The 17,425-nt window shown below is 43.2% G+C and overlaps 1 protein-coding gene and 1 long non-coding RNA gene across 3 annotated transcripts in view; both read right to left on the reverse strand.

Annotated features, from left to right (window-relative positions):
• The window catches only part of CCDC93 (CCC complex scaffolding subunit CCDC93), a 106,261-nt gene extending 92,966 nt beyond the window's left edge, over positions 1-13,295 (reverse strand). Inside the window, exons 1-4 of one of the 2 annotated variants that reach the window (XM_089327985.1) lie at positions 13,060-13,295; positions 8,343-8,456; positions 6,541-6,635; positions 1,093-1,204 (exon numbers count right to left, since the gene is read on the reverse strand). In XM_089327985.1, coding sequence (XP_089184111.1) covers positions 1,093-1,204; positions 6,541-6,635; positions 8,343-8,456; positions 13,060-13,269 — 531 coding nt within the window. In that variant the 5' untranslated portion in view covers positions 13,270-13,295. 2 annotated transcript variants of the gene reach the window in all.
• A 1,726-nt stretch (positions 13,296-15,021) lies between these two features.
• Positions 15,022-17,425, reverse strand: part of LOC103348741 (uncharacterized) — a 65,465-nt gene continuing 63,061 nt past the window's right edge. Inside the window, exon 5 of the long non-coding RNA XR_016231627.1 lies at positions 15,022-15,224. This is a non-coding gene — a long non-coding RNA (uncharacterized LOC103348741). The remainder of the gene's footprint in view (positions 15,225-17,425) is intronic.

The raw sequence follows: 17,425 nt of genomic DNA on the forward strand, positions 1-17,425 counted from the left end.
ACCAAGTCTTTCTGGCAAAGGCTATGCAGCCTCCTGCTAGGTGGCTATGTAGATTAGTGATGTGGCAAAGGCACAAGGCTTGGAGACAGGGAGTTTAAACTGGAATCTTTGCTTGTCCATTCACCAGTGCTCCATCCATAAGCAAACTGGTGACCATCTAAATCTCACTGTCCTCGAAAGTAGGTCTGGAATTATAATAGACATTTCAAGGAACTATACTAGGATTGGATTCAAAGTACTGTTTACACAGCAGGCAACAAATGTCACTCCCTTTGCTCTGTCTTTTCAAGATAGCAGACAGGAGCCCAAACAGATGCACTGTACAGAATACAGGGAGGTGTGCAGCACAAGCCACTTAATCAGTCTTGAGAATAAGCCAAGGTGGACAGGAAGTCATTTAGCCAATAAATAAAGGCAGAACATCTACAAACATTCCTGCACGTATTAGAGACAAAACAGTGAACAAGATAGCCATTGTGCCTACCATTATGAATCTTATGATCTGATGGGAGATGGACAAATGATTACACACATTGATATATATGGCTACAAAATGTAGGAAGGAAGAAGATTCCTGGGAAGGGTCTATGGTCTTATGTATGGACAGAAAGGAATCTGTTCTTGATTAGGCGAACAGGGAAAGCTTTCTTCAAGAGATTTGGTGGAACTGAGATTTGAAGGATCAATGTGAATTAACAGGTAAGAAGACAGAGGAAGAACATCTCTAGCCCAAGGAACCAGCATATACAAAATCTCTGCAACAGGAGGACTATAACAAGTATGGGGAGAAGCTGAGAATCAGAAGGACTAGAACAGAAAGGACAAAGACAAGCAAGGGTCAAAATCAAGCTGAATATGTTAAAGGGACTAAAGTATACAGGGCTGTGGAACTTTAGCTTTACCAACAGGAAATGAAAAGCCACTGAGGCGGAACATTCACGATTTACAACCAGGGATATCACAAACAGGGGTATATGGAACACCGGCGGCTGTTCTGAGGAGGATGACAGCAAACACCACCACACTCTGCTGCAGTTGTTCTGATTCACACCCACTGGTCCAGGACCCAGTGCAGACGTCCCAGGCTCTCACCTGGACCACGGGAAATATGTGGATAAAATCCATCCCCTGGATCTGGTGGGGCTCCAGCTGGTGAGGACACTTCATTCTTGGCAAGACTGAGACAATTTTTTCTGATAGAGCTCTGAGGAAACAAAAAAAAGGCAGCAAAAAGGAGTGAGAACAGGTTGAATGGTTAAAAGATACCTCAGAAGTCTGAGAACCACTCTCAGAAAAATGTCGGGCTTCTCAAAGCCAGGCCAGTGCCAGGACATGACCACATCCTTCTGGTGAGCCACAAAATGAGAAAAATAAACACAGCTTAGATGTCTGCACGTGTGCATGTAAGAACATAGAAATCCTTTATTCCTAGATGTTGCTCTTCCTATTTTTTTGATATTAAAATATTTTTGCTTCTTTACAAAATGATGGGAATGTGAGAAGTAACAGTCATTTTGTTAACAACTTTGTATGGCAAAATAAAGTTATCACTGCCATATGTCTTTTATATACTTTACCATCCAATGTTTTCCTTAATTTCATATAGGCAGCTAATAATTACATGATCCTGTGTCAGGTGTTCAGAATGTTAAGACACACACAGGAACCCATTCTCAAAAGAAACTTGCAGGGGGCTGGCATCGGGGCAGAGCAGGTTAAGTCAATGCCTGAGATGCCAGCATCACAAGTGGGCACTGGTTCATGTCCCAGTTGCTCCACTTCCAATTCAGCTCCCTGCTAATGGCCTGAGAAAAGCACTGGAAGATGGTCAAAGTGCATGAGCCCCTGCCACTCATGTGGGAGACTTGGATGAAGCTCCTGGCTCCTGGCTTAGCCTGGCCCAGCCCTGCCATTATGGCCATCCGAGGAGTGAACCAGCAGATGAAAGATCATTTTCTGTTTCTCCCTCTCTCTGTGTATCTGACTTTCAAAATAAATACAAATAAAAAAAGAAGGAAACCTGGGGTTCTCTACACTGGTTTAAAACAGTTTAAAAGAAATAATAACCTTAAAAATTTTGATACTCTAAAACCAATCAGGGGGCCGGCACCATGGCTCAATTGGTTAATCTTCCGCCTGCAGCGCCAGTCTCATCCCTTTAGTGGGAACTAAATGACCCACAGGCAAGAGCTGAACAGCCCCCCAGGGAATGGTCCTTAGACAACACTTAGAAACAGTGTTTGGTATCTAGAAAGTAGCTTCCCATGTGGGGTTAAGGGTGTGAGGCTGAGGATGACAGTTACACCTCACTGCCAGGTTAAACATCAAGTCCAAGGCATTAAGGGAAAACAAAACATGGGCAGAGGAAGACTGATGCCACACGTTCTCAGAAGTAAAAGGCTGAGCACCTCACATCCAAGAACATATAGGACAATATCTGCCTCTCCCCTGCCTCCCCGCCTTCTCCCCAACAGAAGAGGAAGTAGGGTGATTTATTGAAAAGGTCTGACAAGAAGGAATCATCGTGTGGTTCTCAGTCACTGCTGGCCCCTTCCTTCCGAGCAGCCTGTATTTGGGACACACGGGTCTACTCTGCCATGAGATGTGGCCTGCCCTCGTGGGGAAGACTGGGGTTGCCCAGGTCTGTGGGGGTGAGAATGGCTTAGTTAGGTAGCGAAGTTTCAAAAAACCCTTTGGCAACAGCTTTACTTTTACTTTTGTTCTCCATCGAATTCCCATGCCTTGTTTTTTATAATTTCTTTGATCCTATTATGGCAAGAGATGTCCAAACTCAGCAAATGAGGATAAGTACCAAACCCAGGGTTTAAAAAAATTTTTTAATTAACTTATTTTCATTTTACTTGGGGAAGGGAATATCCTCCATCCAATGTTTCAATCTGTCACTCCACAAATGCTCTGAGAGCTGGGTCTGGGCCAGGCCCAAGCCAGGAACCCAGAATTCCACCTGGGTCTCCCATTAAGTGGCAAGGACCCAAGAATTTGAATCATGACATCATCAGAAGCAGAGGAGCTCAGACCTGAATCGGGCATTCTAAAACAGGATGGAGGCATCCTAAGCAGTGCTTCAACCATGTACCAAACATTCGCTACCCCCTCCCCACAACCTTGGTTTTGTATCTTTGTTCTGTGTAGATCTTAGCTACTTAAATACTCGGAGTATATATGTAATGAATACAATCGGTCCTTGGGCACATTTTTGGTTTGTCAGGTGGAGAGCTCCCTCTAGTGGCTAAAGATCTATTGATATTTGCATAACTATCAATTACCAAGAACCATTCTGTAGCCTGATAATAAGAGGCTGGGACCCCCAACAGCATCCAACACAACCCCCTACCCTCAGACACAGTTCTCCCCAGCCACTCCTCTGAGCCTGCCTATCCAGATAATTCATAAAGGCCCCTCGGGAAGGGCACTGTGGGTCATATCAGGGTTTACAACCCTCTTAAATCAGCTTCCCAGAAATTACTGCCAAGTCTTAGCAGCACACGGAAGTAGCTGAAGACATCAACACTGCCGGGAGGTGTGGACATGGGAGGAAACACAGGCAGACTGGAGGCAGGGGAAGAAAGTCAGGAAGACTTCTTACTGAAACTCACCATGTCCAGTTTGGTTTTTCCTAGAGCTCAGGGTAGATCTTGTGTCTTTCTAAAAATCAGGAAAAGTGGTAACCACCAAGGTCACCAGGGAGATGTCCTAGTCTAAGATTTTTAAATTATTTATCTTTACATTTTATTTGAAAAGCAGAGAAAGAGAGATAGGGAATGCTCCTATCTGTTCACTTGCCAAATGCCAGAGCTGGTCCACATTGAAGTCAAGAGCCAGAAACTCAATCCAGGTTTCCCACATGCTTGGGGAGAATCCAAGTACTGGAGCCACCACCTACTGACCCACAGGGTACATGTTAGTAGGAAGCTAGAATTAGGAACAGAGCCAAGACTTGGACCTAGGCACTCAGATGTGAGATATAGGCGTTCCAAGCAGGATCTTAACTGATATACCAAATGCCTATCCATTCCCCTAAGATTTTAACATGCCTCCTTGTCATTAAATTGACTCCTGTAGTTTTTAGTTCTTAGGAGTGTTTAGTGCACTGTTTCTTCCTCCAATGCAGTTTGAAAGAGAATGAGTCAAAACCAGTATCTAAATTCCAGCCCCACCACTCACTCTAGGACATCTGGCAAGGCATCTGGTCCCTCTGATCCAATACTGTCAACAAAAATGAAGGGCAGTCCCTGTCCTGCCTATTCAAAGACTTTTGTGAAGGTTAAATAATAAAACACAAGTGCCAGAGCTGGAACACGGGTTCCCTTTGCCTGGAACCCTCTTCCCGCAAGTCTTAGCTTCCATATCATCTCAAGGAGACCTACACGGCTGTCCTACTTAAAACTATTAACTGTCTCCTACCCAAATGTCTCTCACCATACATCTCCTCAGTTTTAATATTTTCTTTAACACGTATTTTCCTTCTATGTATAATTTATTTATTTATTAAATTTTCCTTATGGTCTGTCTGCCCCCACAAGACTATTAAGCCAAATGAGGGTCAAACATTTTTCATTAATGTATCCAAAGTACCCAGATTAATGCCTTAACCATAGTCCAGCTCAATAAACATTTGTTGAGTATCAGGTGTATAGAACCTTTTATGTGCCAAGCACACTTTGCACCATTCATAATACCATTCAGGGGCCATACAAAATTATCATCTCAAAAATTAGCCTGCCCTAGATTCAATAAATTTTGAGTCCCATATGTGGTTGCCTTGACAAGGCCAGATCAAATGAATTTTGTGCATCTTAAAAAGCCTGCAGTTTGGACATTTCCCTCTCCTGGAATAAATAAAAAGAAATCCCTTTGACTGTGATATTTTAAATTTTCTTCTTTAAATACATTATGGTTCTGAAGATTACATTTTTCTCTGATTCCACCAACAATTCTTAGTTTTCATTGTAAATATTGTTTATAGATTTAGAATCTACCCACAGAGAAAGTGAAGACAATTTGTTATTTTACAAAAAACTTTAACTATCATGTCTTTGTCATTATAAAAGTAATGTTATGGTAGACTGAAGCTGAAGAGAGAAGGAAAAAGAAGATACCCCTACAACAGGGGTAGGTATACTCAAACTTCATTGTCTTTGGAAAGTAGTCACTAGGAATTTTGATAGAGAAAAAGGATTAGAAATGCCTGAATACAAAGGACTTGACTCTAGCATACTATGCGATCTTGGCTTCTGTCAGTCCAAATTTCATTGCTAAAACAAAGGTAATACCTGTTGTAATGAAAATTGAAATATATAGAGCATCCAGCACAGCTTCTGGCACACAGCAGACACTCAAGCCTTAGTTCCCCCAGCTGTGCTCACTCATTTATGTATTGTCTATTGCTGCTTTCAAACTGTAACAGCGGAGTTGAATAGCTGTGACACAGACAATATATACTGTCACAAAAATCTAAGATATTTACAGCTAGCTCTTCACACAAAGTCTGCTGACCCTGGTCTAAAGTAAGATTAGTAAAACATGTAATGGACTCTACAGCATAGGTAAAGATAAACAATAGCAGGAAGAATGTGAAAGAGGAGTGAGTAGTACAGTGTAGAACACTAATCTTACACTTAACATGAAGTATAGTAATAAAGACTGGCTGACAAATTTAAAAATGTTCATTGTAAATCCTAAAGCAACAACTAAATTAAAAGAGTATAAATAATAAGCCAATAGTGAAGATAGAACGGAAACTCAGAAAAATTTTCAATTCAGAAGAAAGCTGAAAAAGGAAAAAAAATAGAGAACAAAGGAAAAACAGAACAAATATTAAACAACTAAGAAGTTAGCTTTAAACTTAGCCATATTATACATAGATTAAATGAAAACAGCTTAAAAAATCAAGATTATCAGATTGTATTTAAAGGAGCAAGAATCCATTGATCAAAAACAGACTCTTAAAATGAAGACAAAAAGATGAAAGAACAGAAATATTATACCATCAAATGCCAATTAAAAGAAAGTTGAAGTATCTATGTTAATAAAAGACACAGTAGACCTCAGACCAAGAAATAGTACCCAAAAAAAAAAAAAATCAGTTCACTGAGAGACAGAAGAAATCAATTTTATTTTAATAGCACTGTTGCAAAGATGCCATTGGCCTGACCAATTTGTATTGAAAAACTCGTGTATGGCTTTGGAACACATTTAAGATTATTTTCTATGGGATATTAGGATTCAGTTATATTTCCCTTACTTTATCACATTTAGTCTGTATTAAGAAAAAAAACAACAAAACATACTCTGAGATATACTGGAGGGAATATAATCAATCAACTTAGGGCTAAAAATATTGGCAATAATCCTCATATAAACATTTAGAGTCTGTGTTAAGAATAAATATAAAACCCATAACACACAAAATGAAAAACAATGTGAATATAAATGTGTCATTAACAAAAAAAAAATTTAAAGACTGTTTTCTTCTCCCCCCTCAACAAAGGTTTTCCACAGCAAACCCTAATAACTTACATTTTTTGACCGATTGTAGAGTTTTCTTGAAAAAGCAAATCAACATCTACATCAAAGTTGCATGTGGTAATACACCAAGTCATTCCTCCTACTACCTGAAAAACACAAAGAAAATGCTTGCTTTCTCTCTCAGGGTCAGGGAAAGGTTAAATAGAAGGAAGACAATTTTTAAGTGTTACAAAATTTATATACCTTTATACATAAAGAGAGTGAGTCCTTACCTTTAACTCATGTAGGAAAGCACAGCTAAATAAAACTTTCTGCAGACAGAAATGTTCTGTATCTGCACTGTTCGTGCGGTTTCTAGCCACATGTGGCTATTGAGTACTAAGCGTGGCTGGTGTGACTGAGAAACTGACTTTAATTATTAAACAGACATATCACACACAGGTCTTCTTTAGTGTAAAGGGAGCAGGCACTCATTTTCTGTTCAAAGAAGTCTTAACCCAGTTCAGGCAAGTGCCAGATTCCAGTGGTATCCTGTGTTTTACTCAAAGTACATATGGGCAGCAAGACTGATATTTGGGGGCTGGTATTACGGCACAGCAGGTTAAGCCACCACATGTAATGCTGGCATCATGCACCTGTTCAAGTCCCAGCTATTCTGCTTCTGATCCAACTCTTCACAAATGTGTCTGGGAAGTCAGCAGGGGATGGTCCAAGTTCTTGGGCACATTTAGGCCCCCGCCATCCATGTGGGAGACACAGATGGAGTTCCAGGCTCCTTGCTTCTACCTGGCCCAGGCCTGGCTGTTGTCTGGTTGTTGTAGCCATTTGGGGAACAAACCTTTGTCACTCTGTCTTTCAAATAAAATAAAATGTTTTCTTAAAAAGACATTTTGTGCTCACTTTAATTTCCATACATTTTATTTTCTCATCTATAGGATTTCTCTGCAATGCAAAGGAGACTAAGGCTAAAAACCCATTTTTAAAACAAAATGTTTTTCAAATACAGCTTGGTATCAGAAAAAAACATCAGTGGCTGTTATCCTTGCTGTGTTGTAAGATTCATGTGAGATGTCCAATAAAATATAGAATCCAGGGCCCCAGTCCAGACCTAACTAACCACAGTTTCAATGGATGAAAAAGCCTGAACATCTATAACATAAAACCACCCAGAGTGATTCTGTGATGCACTTCCAGGAGCACTTAGCACTGTCTTCCCAAAGCTTTCCTGACCCACCCTGTTAAACTTGGATGCTTCCCTTCTGTGCACACCACACTGCTGACTTACTGCACCATGTCATTGATCTGTGCATGCTGGTTTACTTGTCCCTCTTCCCCACTCTACAGAAGTTGTAGTCTTTGAGGGCAGGGTGACTCTTTTAGATCTCTGTCCTCAAAACCTTTTATATCTTGTACATAACTATTTAAGGTTCTGCAAAATTGAAAGACTCCATCCCATAGTAATATCTCCCTCCTGCAAACAGAGCATTTACCATCCACATAATATCATTTATCAGGGAGCATGCTGACTTAGGATAACTCATGATTAACTCAGATTATTTTATACAAACTTTATAATCTCCATCCAAACTCCAAATTCTTTGACAGAAGGAACTGCTTCTTTGGCTTTTTTACATTAAGTAAAACTTTGTACTGAGAAAAGGAATCTTATCATATCCACCAATACATCATCATCTTTGAACAGGAAATCTGAATACCTGCATAATGAATCAGAATTAGGGAGAAAGGAAAACATGAAAGAAGTAAGAACACAATCTCTTTCTCCTTTCTCTGCCATGGTTAAGCATGTCCTCCTGATCAAAAACAGCCTAGCGGTTAGAAAGGCTTCCTCTTACCTTGTCAAAAGGTGACAAACCTTTAATCCTTGCCCTGAAATACCCAGCTGCAACCAAGAGTTCCAGAATTTCAGCCAATTTGACATTTTGTTCTTCATCTTCTCTTGTTTCCACCTAAAATACAAGGTACAAGTTAGGCTGACAAAAGCTATCCTGAATAAAGGAACATCAGGTATATACCTTGATGCCACAATCACATGGCCAGGGAGCAGGTGATGTTGACTGAGTCACTGCACCAGATTCTCTGAAATGCAGCAAGCAGCATTCAGAAGCACAAAAACATTGCTACCGGAGTCACAAAGAACAGTCTCCAGCCCTCAATGAGCTATTAATCGTCATAGCAAGTGGGGAGAAAACACTTCATCATATGCTGAAGGAATCCTGGGAAAAAGAAGAATACATTACATCTCTCTCCTCAAACACATGGTTTACTTGCCAGGATTCTCAAATAGCTAAGCTATTTACAGACAGAAACAAGGTGTTTTTGTTTTTGTTTTTTATTAACTTTATACTCATCCATGTCCTAGTAGTTATTGACAAGTGGATTAAGAACAAATGAGGGAATTCAAATCCAAGGGTACCTCAAAAGGTTTGTAGGAAATGAAATTAAAAGCTTATTTTGGTACCAAAAAAAATTAAATTTAAGTAAATGAAGGGTCTTCAAAATAATTCATGAAAAATGTGTAGCATTAAAACACTATGAATGGGAGCTGGTACTGTGGTATAGTAGGCTCCTCTTCTGATCCAGCTCTCTGTTAATGACCTAGAAAAACAGAAGATGGTCCAGTGCTTGGGCCCCTGCACCCATGTGGGAGACCTGGAAGAAGCTCCTGGCTCCTGGCTTCAGATCGGCCCAGCTCCAGCCATTGCAGCCATTTTGGAAAGTGAACCAGCAGATGGAAGACTTTTCTGTCTCTCCCTCTATCTATAACTTTTCCTCTCAAATAAATAAATAAAATCTTGAAAAAAAAATTTTCAAATTTCCTGACTATTCCCTCACTCAACAATGCCTTCCTTTACCATGCATCTCATATTTATCCTCCCCTTCCTTTTATTCACACTTCATGTCATGACTATCGCAACTGCTCCCAGTCTTTCTTCCCTATTAATCTCTTTTTCACTCCCTCCTAAAGTTTTCATGTGATCCCTCTTTCGTGCACTGCCCAGTCCTCATCATCACTGCATCACACACTATCTTTAAAATTTGTTTGAAATTCCGATCTTTGACTGACACCTATCTTTTCAGCTTTATCCTTTAATCTCTTCCCAAAGCATTCCAGACATAGTTTTGACCAATCTAGACAATCAGCACTCATTCCTGTTTCTTCACTGTTCATACATTCCCTTCTTTTCTCTAACCATCCAGAAAGCACCTTCAAATTCTAGTTCCAATTCGACGTCATCCCTTACAAATCCTGGCTAAATTGGTCAATCCTCTACATCTCTCTTTTATTTATAGTTCATGCCATTCATACAGTTAAGTATCACCTCTTCTGAGTGAAGTCTGTTATTATGTACCTGATGGCCTTTCCAACTGGATTATTAGCTGGTCCAAGAGCGGTACTCTATTTATTATACATCTGTGTTTGTTCCTCTGTACCGAAACAGCATTTGGCTCAAAGGATACACTTATTAAATATGTAATGGTACATTCAATCATTAAGTGAAGTGCACCACCTAACCTAGTCCATGACTTCACAAAATGTTCTCATAATCATGACACTGATGATGAAAATGCAAGTTTACTTTGCAGTATAAACTGCCAGGAAAGGGAGGACACATATTAACATGAATTCAGTTGAACATGGAATCATTAAACTGATTGGGATGGACTGGGTAGGGGGCAGGCGCAGCAGGTGATAGCCTTACACAACTGCTTATTTTTCTTCTCTCTCTCTCTCTGTCTCTCTCTCTCTCTCAAATGACCTTGGTCTAGCCTACCAAAAACTGTAAAGACTAGCATTCTCTAGTTCTTACTAGACATACAAAAATAAGGTAATAATTGTTTACACCTTCTCTTCCTTCTGCAAAATATCTGGGTTAAGAAACATCTACAAGTGAGGAGACTCAAAAAGATAAAAAGCAGGCCGGCGCCGTGTGCTTGCGGCGCCAGCACACCAGGTTCTAGTCCCGGTCGGGGTGCCGGAGTCTGTCCCAGTTGCCCCTCTTCCAGGCCAGCTCTCTGCTGTGGCCAGGGAGTGCAGTGGAGGATGGCCCAAGTACTTGGGCCCTGCACCCCATGGGAGACCAGGATAAGTACCTGGCTCCTGCCATCGGATCAGCGTGGTGCGCCGGCCGCAGCGTGCTGGCCACAGCGGCCATTGGAGGGTGAACCAACGGCAAAGGAAGACCTTTCTCTCTGTCTCTCTCTCTCACTGTCCACTCTGCCTGTCAAAAAAAAAAAAAAAAAAAAAAAAAAAAGGCAGTTACAGTTTGTGAAGACAGAGAAGAAAAAGAAGATAAAACTATCTTAAACTCCTGAGATGTAAAACAGGAATGCTTTATTTATTCAATCATCATTTATCTAGAAAACACTGCCACGAAGAGGACAATGCATCACAGGAGGCCCCTCCCTGCCTTGACACCTATCTAATGAGCAGCCCCAGCCCAGCTCAGCAGATGATTAGCCCATGCTTCTTTTCCACTATGACCACAATGGAGAAGTGTACTTCTGCAATACAACTTTTGAAACAACTTTTTGGCACAATATTGTAAACGGGGATGTTTGACTGCAAATTCACTTTGCAGATCAACACTGGAAAAAAAAAATGGAAAAGCATCACTGGCTAATACACAGGGAATGGGAGAAGACACTCTCTTGAAGCTATAAAAAACCACCAGGCTGATTAACACATTGCTGTTAAAACTAAATTTCTAATAAAGATGAATGACTGTGAACTCTTAAACCAGGCCCAATAAATTTTCAACTGCTGTGCACCGTAGTTCATGAAAGTTGAAAGGCTAGACTAAGTCTAGCTATCTTACTTACAGCACAGATCTTCAAATTTCGTGGAAAATGTGCATTATGGAAGAACACTATGCATTGATTTCAAACGTTTTTGCACCAAAATAAACTTTCCACAAACTTTTTCAAGGTTCCTTCCTACATACAGTAAATGGTCAAAAATACTGAATTAAGTTAAATGGACTAGTGCTGACAACTTAATTATATTAACCTTCACCTCCTCCTAATTGCCAGGAGCTGTGTGTCTTAGACTTTTGGAAAACAAATCAGACCCAGCCTTCTGGCAGTCAGTGAAGGGTTAAACCAAGGGTACACAGGATCAGACTGCTTTTTATTTTATGAACTCTCCTACTGTTAGTCCCGTGGAACATTGAGTTGGAAGATTTAGCTAGGACCTAGGAGAGACCAGAAAGGAGACTACAGCAAAAGGCCAGGTGAAAATCTGATGAAGAACTTAGAATAAAGTAGCAGAAAAAAAAAAAAAAAAACCTGCAAATACTCCAGTATGGATTCTATGCTTCACGACTCAGAGTCCCATCAAACAACGTGCAATGGAAGGTTTCCTTAACGCATCACACTGAAAGGTTTTCTAAGACAATCACAAAACGGACTTGCATTCTGGCAACACACACCGCTGGATCTAGCCTTCCATGCTTCTAGGCATAGAACAGTGACTCCTCAATTAATGGGTCCCCTTTTCCTCGTGGGATGACAGATCTTAGGATCTGGGAGGGGCGCAGAGAAAAGTGTGATGGGACCACTCAGCGCGTCAAGCCATCAGTCACCCTGCCAAATGCCTGCTTCAGAACCTTAGGGAGGGGACAGACGTGCAGCGTGGATTCCGATACTCCCCAGAATCTAAGTAACCGAGACAAAGCTTTTGAGTAAATCAACCAGAAGGGAAGGCAGATGCAAACCCCCCAGCTGAGTGATATTTGCAGTCCAAGGAAAATAAGTGTACTTTCAAAACCTTTATCTCCAGCCAACGTGGAAATCCGGAAACCACTGAGATCCCGTTCCTAGGACCAAGACAGCACTTAAGAGCACACACACCTCTGGAAAGGCGCCCGCTATCTTCTGGGGAGGCAGCAGCGTTTCCGCCCGGGGCGCCGTCCCCACCCCACACACCGCAGCGCGCTGACCCAGCTGGACACAGCCGCTGTGCGCGCACGGCCCCAAAACTTGGTCCCGCCACCGCGGTCGGAGTCAATTCAGGGAGCACCGGGTCACCCGCTCTCCCACACCGCAACAAACAGGCACAGCAGGGCGGCCGGCGCTGGCGCCGGGACTCCAGAGGAGGTAGCAGAGCCCCCAAGGTCACCGCCCTCTGCCCAAGCCTACCCAGGACGGTCCCGGCGCGCGCGTCTCGTGACTCCGGCGCGCAGCAGCCTCGGCCCTCGGGACTCAACCCGCGGCGCCGAGGGCCGGGGAAGACAGCCAGGGACAGCCGGAGGGGTGGGAACCCGGCACCCCGCGGAGTGCAGGGCCGTGTCAGGGCAGGTGTCGGGCTGGGAAGGCCACCTCCGCCCCTCACGAGACCCCGGAGCGGCTGAAGTTTGCCCCCACCCACCCGCACGGGGCCGAGCTCACCCCGCTCGGCGGACCGGGCCGGTGCTGCCCCGCGGTGGACACACCAGAGGAAGGGGGCGGGGCGCCCCGAACGCTACCCTGGTCCTTGTGTGTCCGCAGCCTCGCGGGCTCCCCAGTTAACCTCAGAAACCCCGACACGTCAAGGAGCCGGGGGGTCCTTACCTCCGGAAGACCCTGGCCCTCTGGCCCCTTGGGCAGCCCCATGATCCGGCCAGGCTGTCGTGTGGCGGCAGCGTGGCCCACAAGGAGCCCGAAGGAAGCTGTCTCTGCCGCGAAGCTGCTACCGGGGTGGAGTGCAAAGCGGAAACTTCCTCTGTCGCCGCCGCCGCCGCCGCCACAGCCGGCCGGGAGCGCCGCGGCCCGGCGGAGCATGCGCGCTGGGGAGGGAGCGCGGCGCCACTGCGCCTGCGCGAGGGCAGCTGGGGGCGAAGCTGGGCCGGGCGGGGACTGAGAATACCTGTCCAGCCAGGCCGCGGGCCGGCGTTGTGCCAGGGTATCGCGCCAAGGCTCTGAGTAGTTCTCCCAGGCGCTTCACGAAAGGGGCTATTTCTGCGTCCTGGGGACATTTTGCATTCCAGGTCCAGGCTTCTTCGCAAGCAACACAGAAGTGCCCCTTGCTCCCGGGTCAGAGTCCGATCCCCGAGTAGCTCGGGAATTCGGAATGCAGGCCTGCCTGCAGCCCAGACTCACAGGCACTCCTCGGTGTGCGGGCTGGAGAATTCCGAAGGGATTCTCCAGGACTGCTCTCCTCCCCAGCGTGATCCTGTTTCCGGGGAACCTGGCTTGGGATAATGCCGCGCACCCCGCTGCATGCCGGGTTTCTGAGTTTCCCTGGGGAAGGACATCTCCAAGAACACAAACTCCGGTGTTTGCGGGATTTCAGCGGCCTCATTACTTACATGATGTATCCCTAGCCGGTCCCAACTGTGAGTGAAAGCTGTATCAAAAGATTCTCTTTGGCCACATGACCCCCTACACCTGCTGCCTAATGGCTTCCACCATTTTTGTCTTAAAGGGATAAAGACAGGTGATTGACATGAAAACTTTTGCGGAGAAACAGCTTCTTTCCTCTGTGTGAGCTCCTTGGGCTCAAAAAGGTTTTCTGTTTTGAGTTTCCTCCCTTTTGAAAGCTGATTCTCTTAACATCTTAGAAAGTAGGTGTTGGGTAAATTTTTGTCCTTCAAGAAATTCCTCGCAATTTTTGTACTCCTTCTGGAGTTTATCTTGGTAAGTAGGTAGAGGACCCAAAGAATGCCATGTCATTCTTACATGTAGCTAGTAAGTATTACAAAAAGCTGTGTGCCACTCCACCTCTCCCGCCCCAGGCCCCAGTAATTTGATAAATTATTATACAACTTAAGGTGTTGTGATAGGAACCCTCCTCTTCCTGTTGCTTGACATCTTGCTCTCAAGCATTGTAAATCCAACAAAACTCAATTTGTAAGGCACTTATTCTCATACTTCCCACATGTGTTATTTTTGTAGTTGTAAGCCTTCCCTGGAATGGTGTAGGTTGAGAAGGCACGGAGGCTAATAATCGTTTGTGTCCTCTGTTTGCTGGCTGATGTCTAGCAAAATCAAAAAACATGTCTAAATTGCTATAAAGCAGCCAGAGATTAAGACCTGGAGAAGTAGGACTTCTCAGTAGGTTACACCCTACAGGTCCCCTGTTGTAAATAAACAGGAGCAGGCAACTTTCCTAGTAAGCTGTCCTATTTTATGTCTGGGTAGAGTGACAATATCATTGGGTTGACAGCATTTTTTGTTGTTGTTGTTTGTTACTTTTTTTAAAAAGGATTTATTTATTCATCTGCAAGTCAGAGTTACACAGAGAGAGGAGAGGCAGAGAGAGAGAGAGAGAGAGAGAACGCGAACGAGATCTTCCATCCGCTGGTTCACTCCACAGTTGTCCACAACGGCCGGAGCTGCGATGATCCGAAGCCAGGAGCCTCTTCTGGGTCTCCTACGTGGGTGCAGGGGCCCAAGGACTTGGGCCATCTTCTACTGCTTTCCCAGGCCATAGCAGAAAACTGGATCAGAAGTGGAGCAGCCGGGTCTCAAACCGGCGCCCATATGGGATGCTAGTGCTTCAGGCCAGGGCGTTAACTCACTGTGCCACAGTGCTGGCTGTTATTTATTTATTAAAGATTTATTTGAAAGGCAGAGTTACAGAGAGGAGGAGAGAGAGATCTTCTATCTGTTGGTTCACCCCCAATGGCCACCATGGCCAAGGCTGGACCAGGCTGAAGCCAGGACCCTGGGGCTTCTTCCGGGTCTTCCAGATGGGTGTAGGGTCCCAAGGACTTGGGCCATCCTCTGATGCTTTCCTAGGCACATTAACAGGGAACTAGGTTAACAGTGGAACAGCCAGGACACAAACTGGTGCCCACATGGGAGGCTGGCATTGCAGGCAGCAGCTTAACCTGTTACACCACAATGCCGGCCCCAATTTATTTATTTATTTATTTATTTATTTATTTATTTTGTTGTTGTTGTTGTTGTTGTTGTTAAAGGATCTCAGTAAATAACCATAAGAGCAGTCAAGAAAGCTTGAGCAGCACATATTGGAGAGGGGAATTGCCTACCCAGCCTTGTTCAAGGCAGCCCTTGAATAGTGACAGTGAAGGAGATTTGTGCTCACTCTTTCAGATACATGCATCCTTGTCTCTGTAGTGGGATATTTGAGGATCAGGAATAGGTGGTTGTGTCCCTGCTATGCACATCCTCTGTAGAGCTGCATGATCTTGTTCTAGTTGAAAGATTCTTCATCTCTCACTCTGGTGCCCTTTGAGAAGAGACCTAAATCCCCAGGAGGCTCCCTGGGAAGACTCAGGGGAAAGCATGCCCAATAGAAGGCATATCTGAGGTGTTCCAGACGGCTCCGCTTTGCCCTCCAGACCTGCTGTCAGCGTGGTCTCCTTGGGTGCTACTGTGTAAGGCTGACTAATTAGGGCTTCATCTGCAGAGCCAAAAGTGTGATAGGTGTTTGGGTCCTGGGATTTGAAGATCTGAGTGGAGGGGTCTAGGGAGTAAAATTTCAGTCAAAATTCAGAAAAATAGAAGATAACTTCAAAATGTTCATGGAAAATGGAATTAAAAGAGAATTTCATTTCAGTACAAAAAAATTTACAAGTCCATGCCCAAGAGGAGCTTGTAAAAAAGTTCAAGGAAAATGTGTGTTATGAAAAAAACTACTCATGAATTTCAAAATCTTTCGTACTGAAAGAAACTTCTTTTTTAATTCCATTTTTTATGAACTTTTTAAAGTACTCTGATACATCAAGAGCTTCAAAAATATCTTTGGTCATGATACTTTCCATTTTTAGGGTTTAAGTTCAAAGAACTTCCTCACAATTTTATGAGAGAAAAACTGGAAACCCATGTAAGTAGCCCATAAGAAGGAAGTGGTGAAATAACATTAGAGTAAGTTTCATTTGGTGCAACACTGTGCCATCAGTAAAAATATGTGCTACAGCAGGCCATGAAAGAAAAGGGTGCAAAATGAGACCATATAAACAAGGAATCATTAAAACATTTAAGAGGGAAACTGCAAACAATGTTCATTTTGTGACAAGATTTCTCACAACTGGAGAAAGAATGTTTAATAGAAAAATAAGCATAAAATTTGAGTAGAGAATTCCTAAAAGAAATTGCCACTAAACATACAAAAAAAATTGCTCAGCCTTACTTTAAAAAATGAAAACGAGGTACCTTTTGATGGAAGAAATAATTACTGTTCTAAGAATATTAGTGCCAATAACACTCCTTAGTCATGACTAAGTTTTTTTTTTTTAAACTTTTATTTAATGCATATAAATTTCCAAAGTACGACTTATGGATTACAATGGCTTCCCCCCCATACCGTCCCTCCCACCCACAACCCTCCCCTTTCCCACTCCCTCTCCCCTTCCATTCACATCAAGATTCGTTTTTGATTATCTTAATATACAGAAGATCAGCTTAGTATACATCAAGTATGGATTTCAACAGTTTGCTCCCACACAGAAACATAAAGTGAAAAATAATAGATGATTTTTTTTAAATGATGATGAAATCAGAGCAGACCTATTGTCATGTTTAATCCCAGTGAGAGTCAAGTTGGGAATTGATAATTTCTTTTTTTTTTTTTTTTTTTTTACAGAGGATCAGTTTAGTATGCATTAAGTAAGGATTTCAACAGTTTGCACCCCCATAGAAACACAAAGTGAAATATATTGTTTGAGTACTCGTTATAGCATTAAATCTCAATGTACAGCACATTAAGGATAGAGATCCTACATGAGGAGTAAGTGCACAGTGACTCCTGTTGTTGACTTTACCAATTGACACTCCTGTCTATGGCATCAGTAATCTCCCTATGCTCCAGTCATGAGTTTCCAAGGCTATGGAAGCCCTCTGAGTTCTCCGACTCTTATCTTGTTTAGACAAGGTCATAGTCAAAGTGGAAGTTCTCTCCTCCCTTCAGAGAAAGGTACCTCCTTCTTTGATGACCTGTTCTTTCCACTGGGATCTCACTCGCAGAGATCTT

The sequence above is a fragment of the Oryctolagus cuniculus genome, chromosome 3 (assembly GCF_051225735.1).
Source record: "Oryctolagus cuniculus isolate XC-2025 breed Fujian yellow rabbit chromosome 3, ASM5122573v1, whole genome shotgun sequence".
In the NCBI taxonomy this organism is placed as follows: domain Eukaryota; kingdom Metazoa; phylum Chordata; class Mammalia; order Lagomorpha; family Leporidae; genus Oryctolagus; species Oryctolagus cuniculus.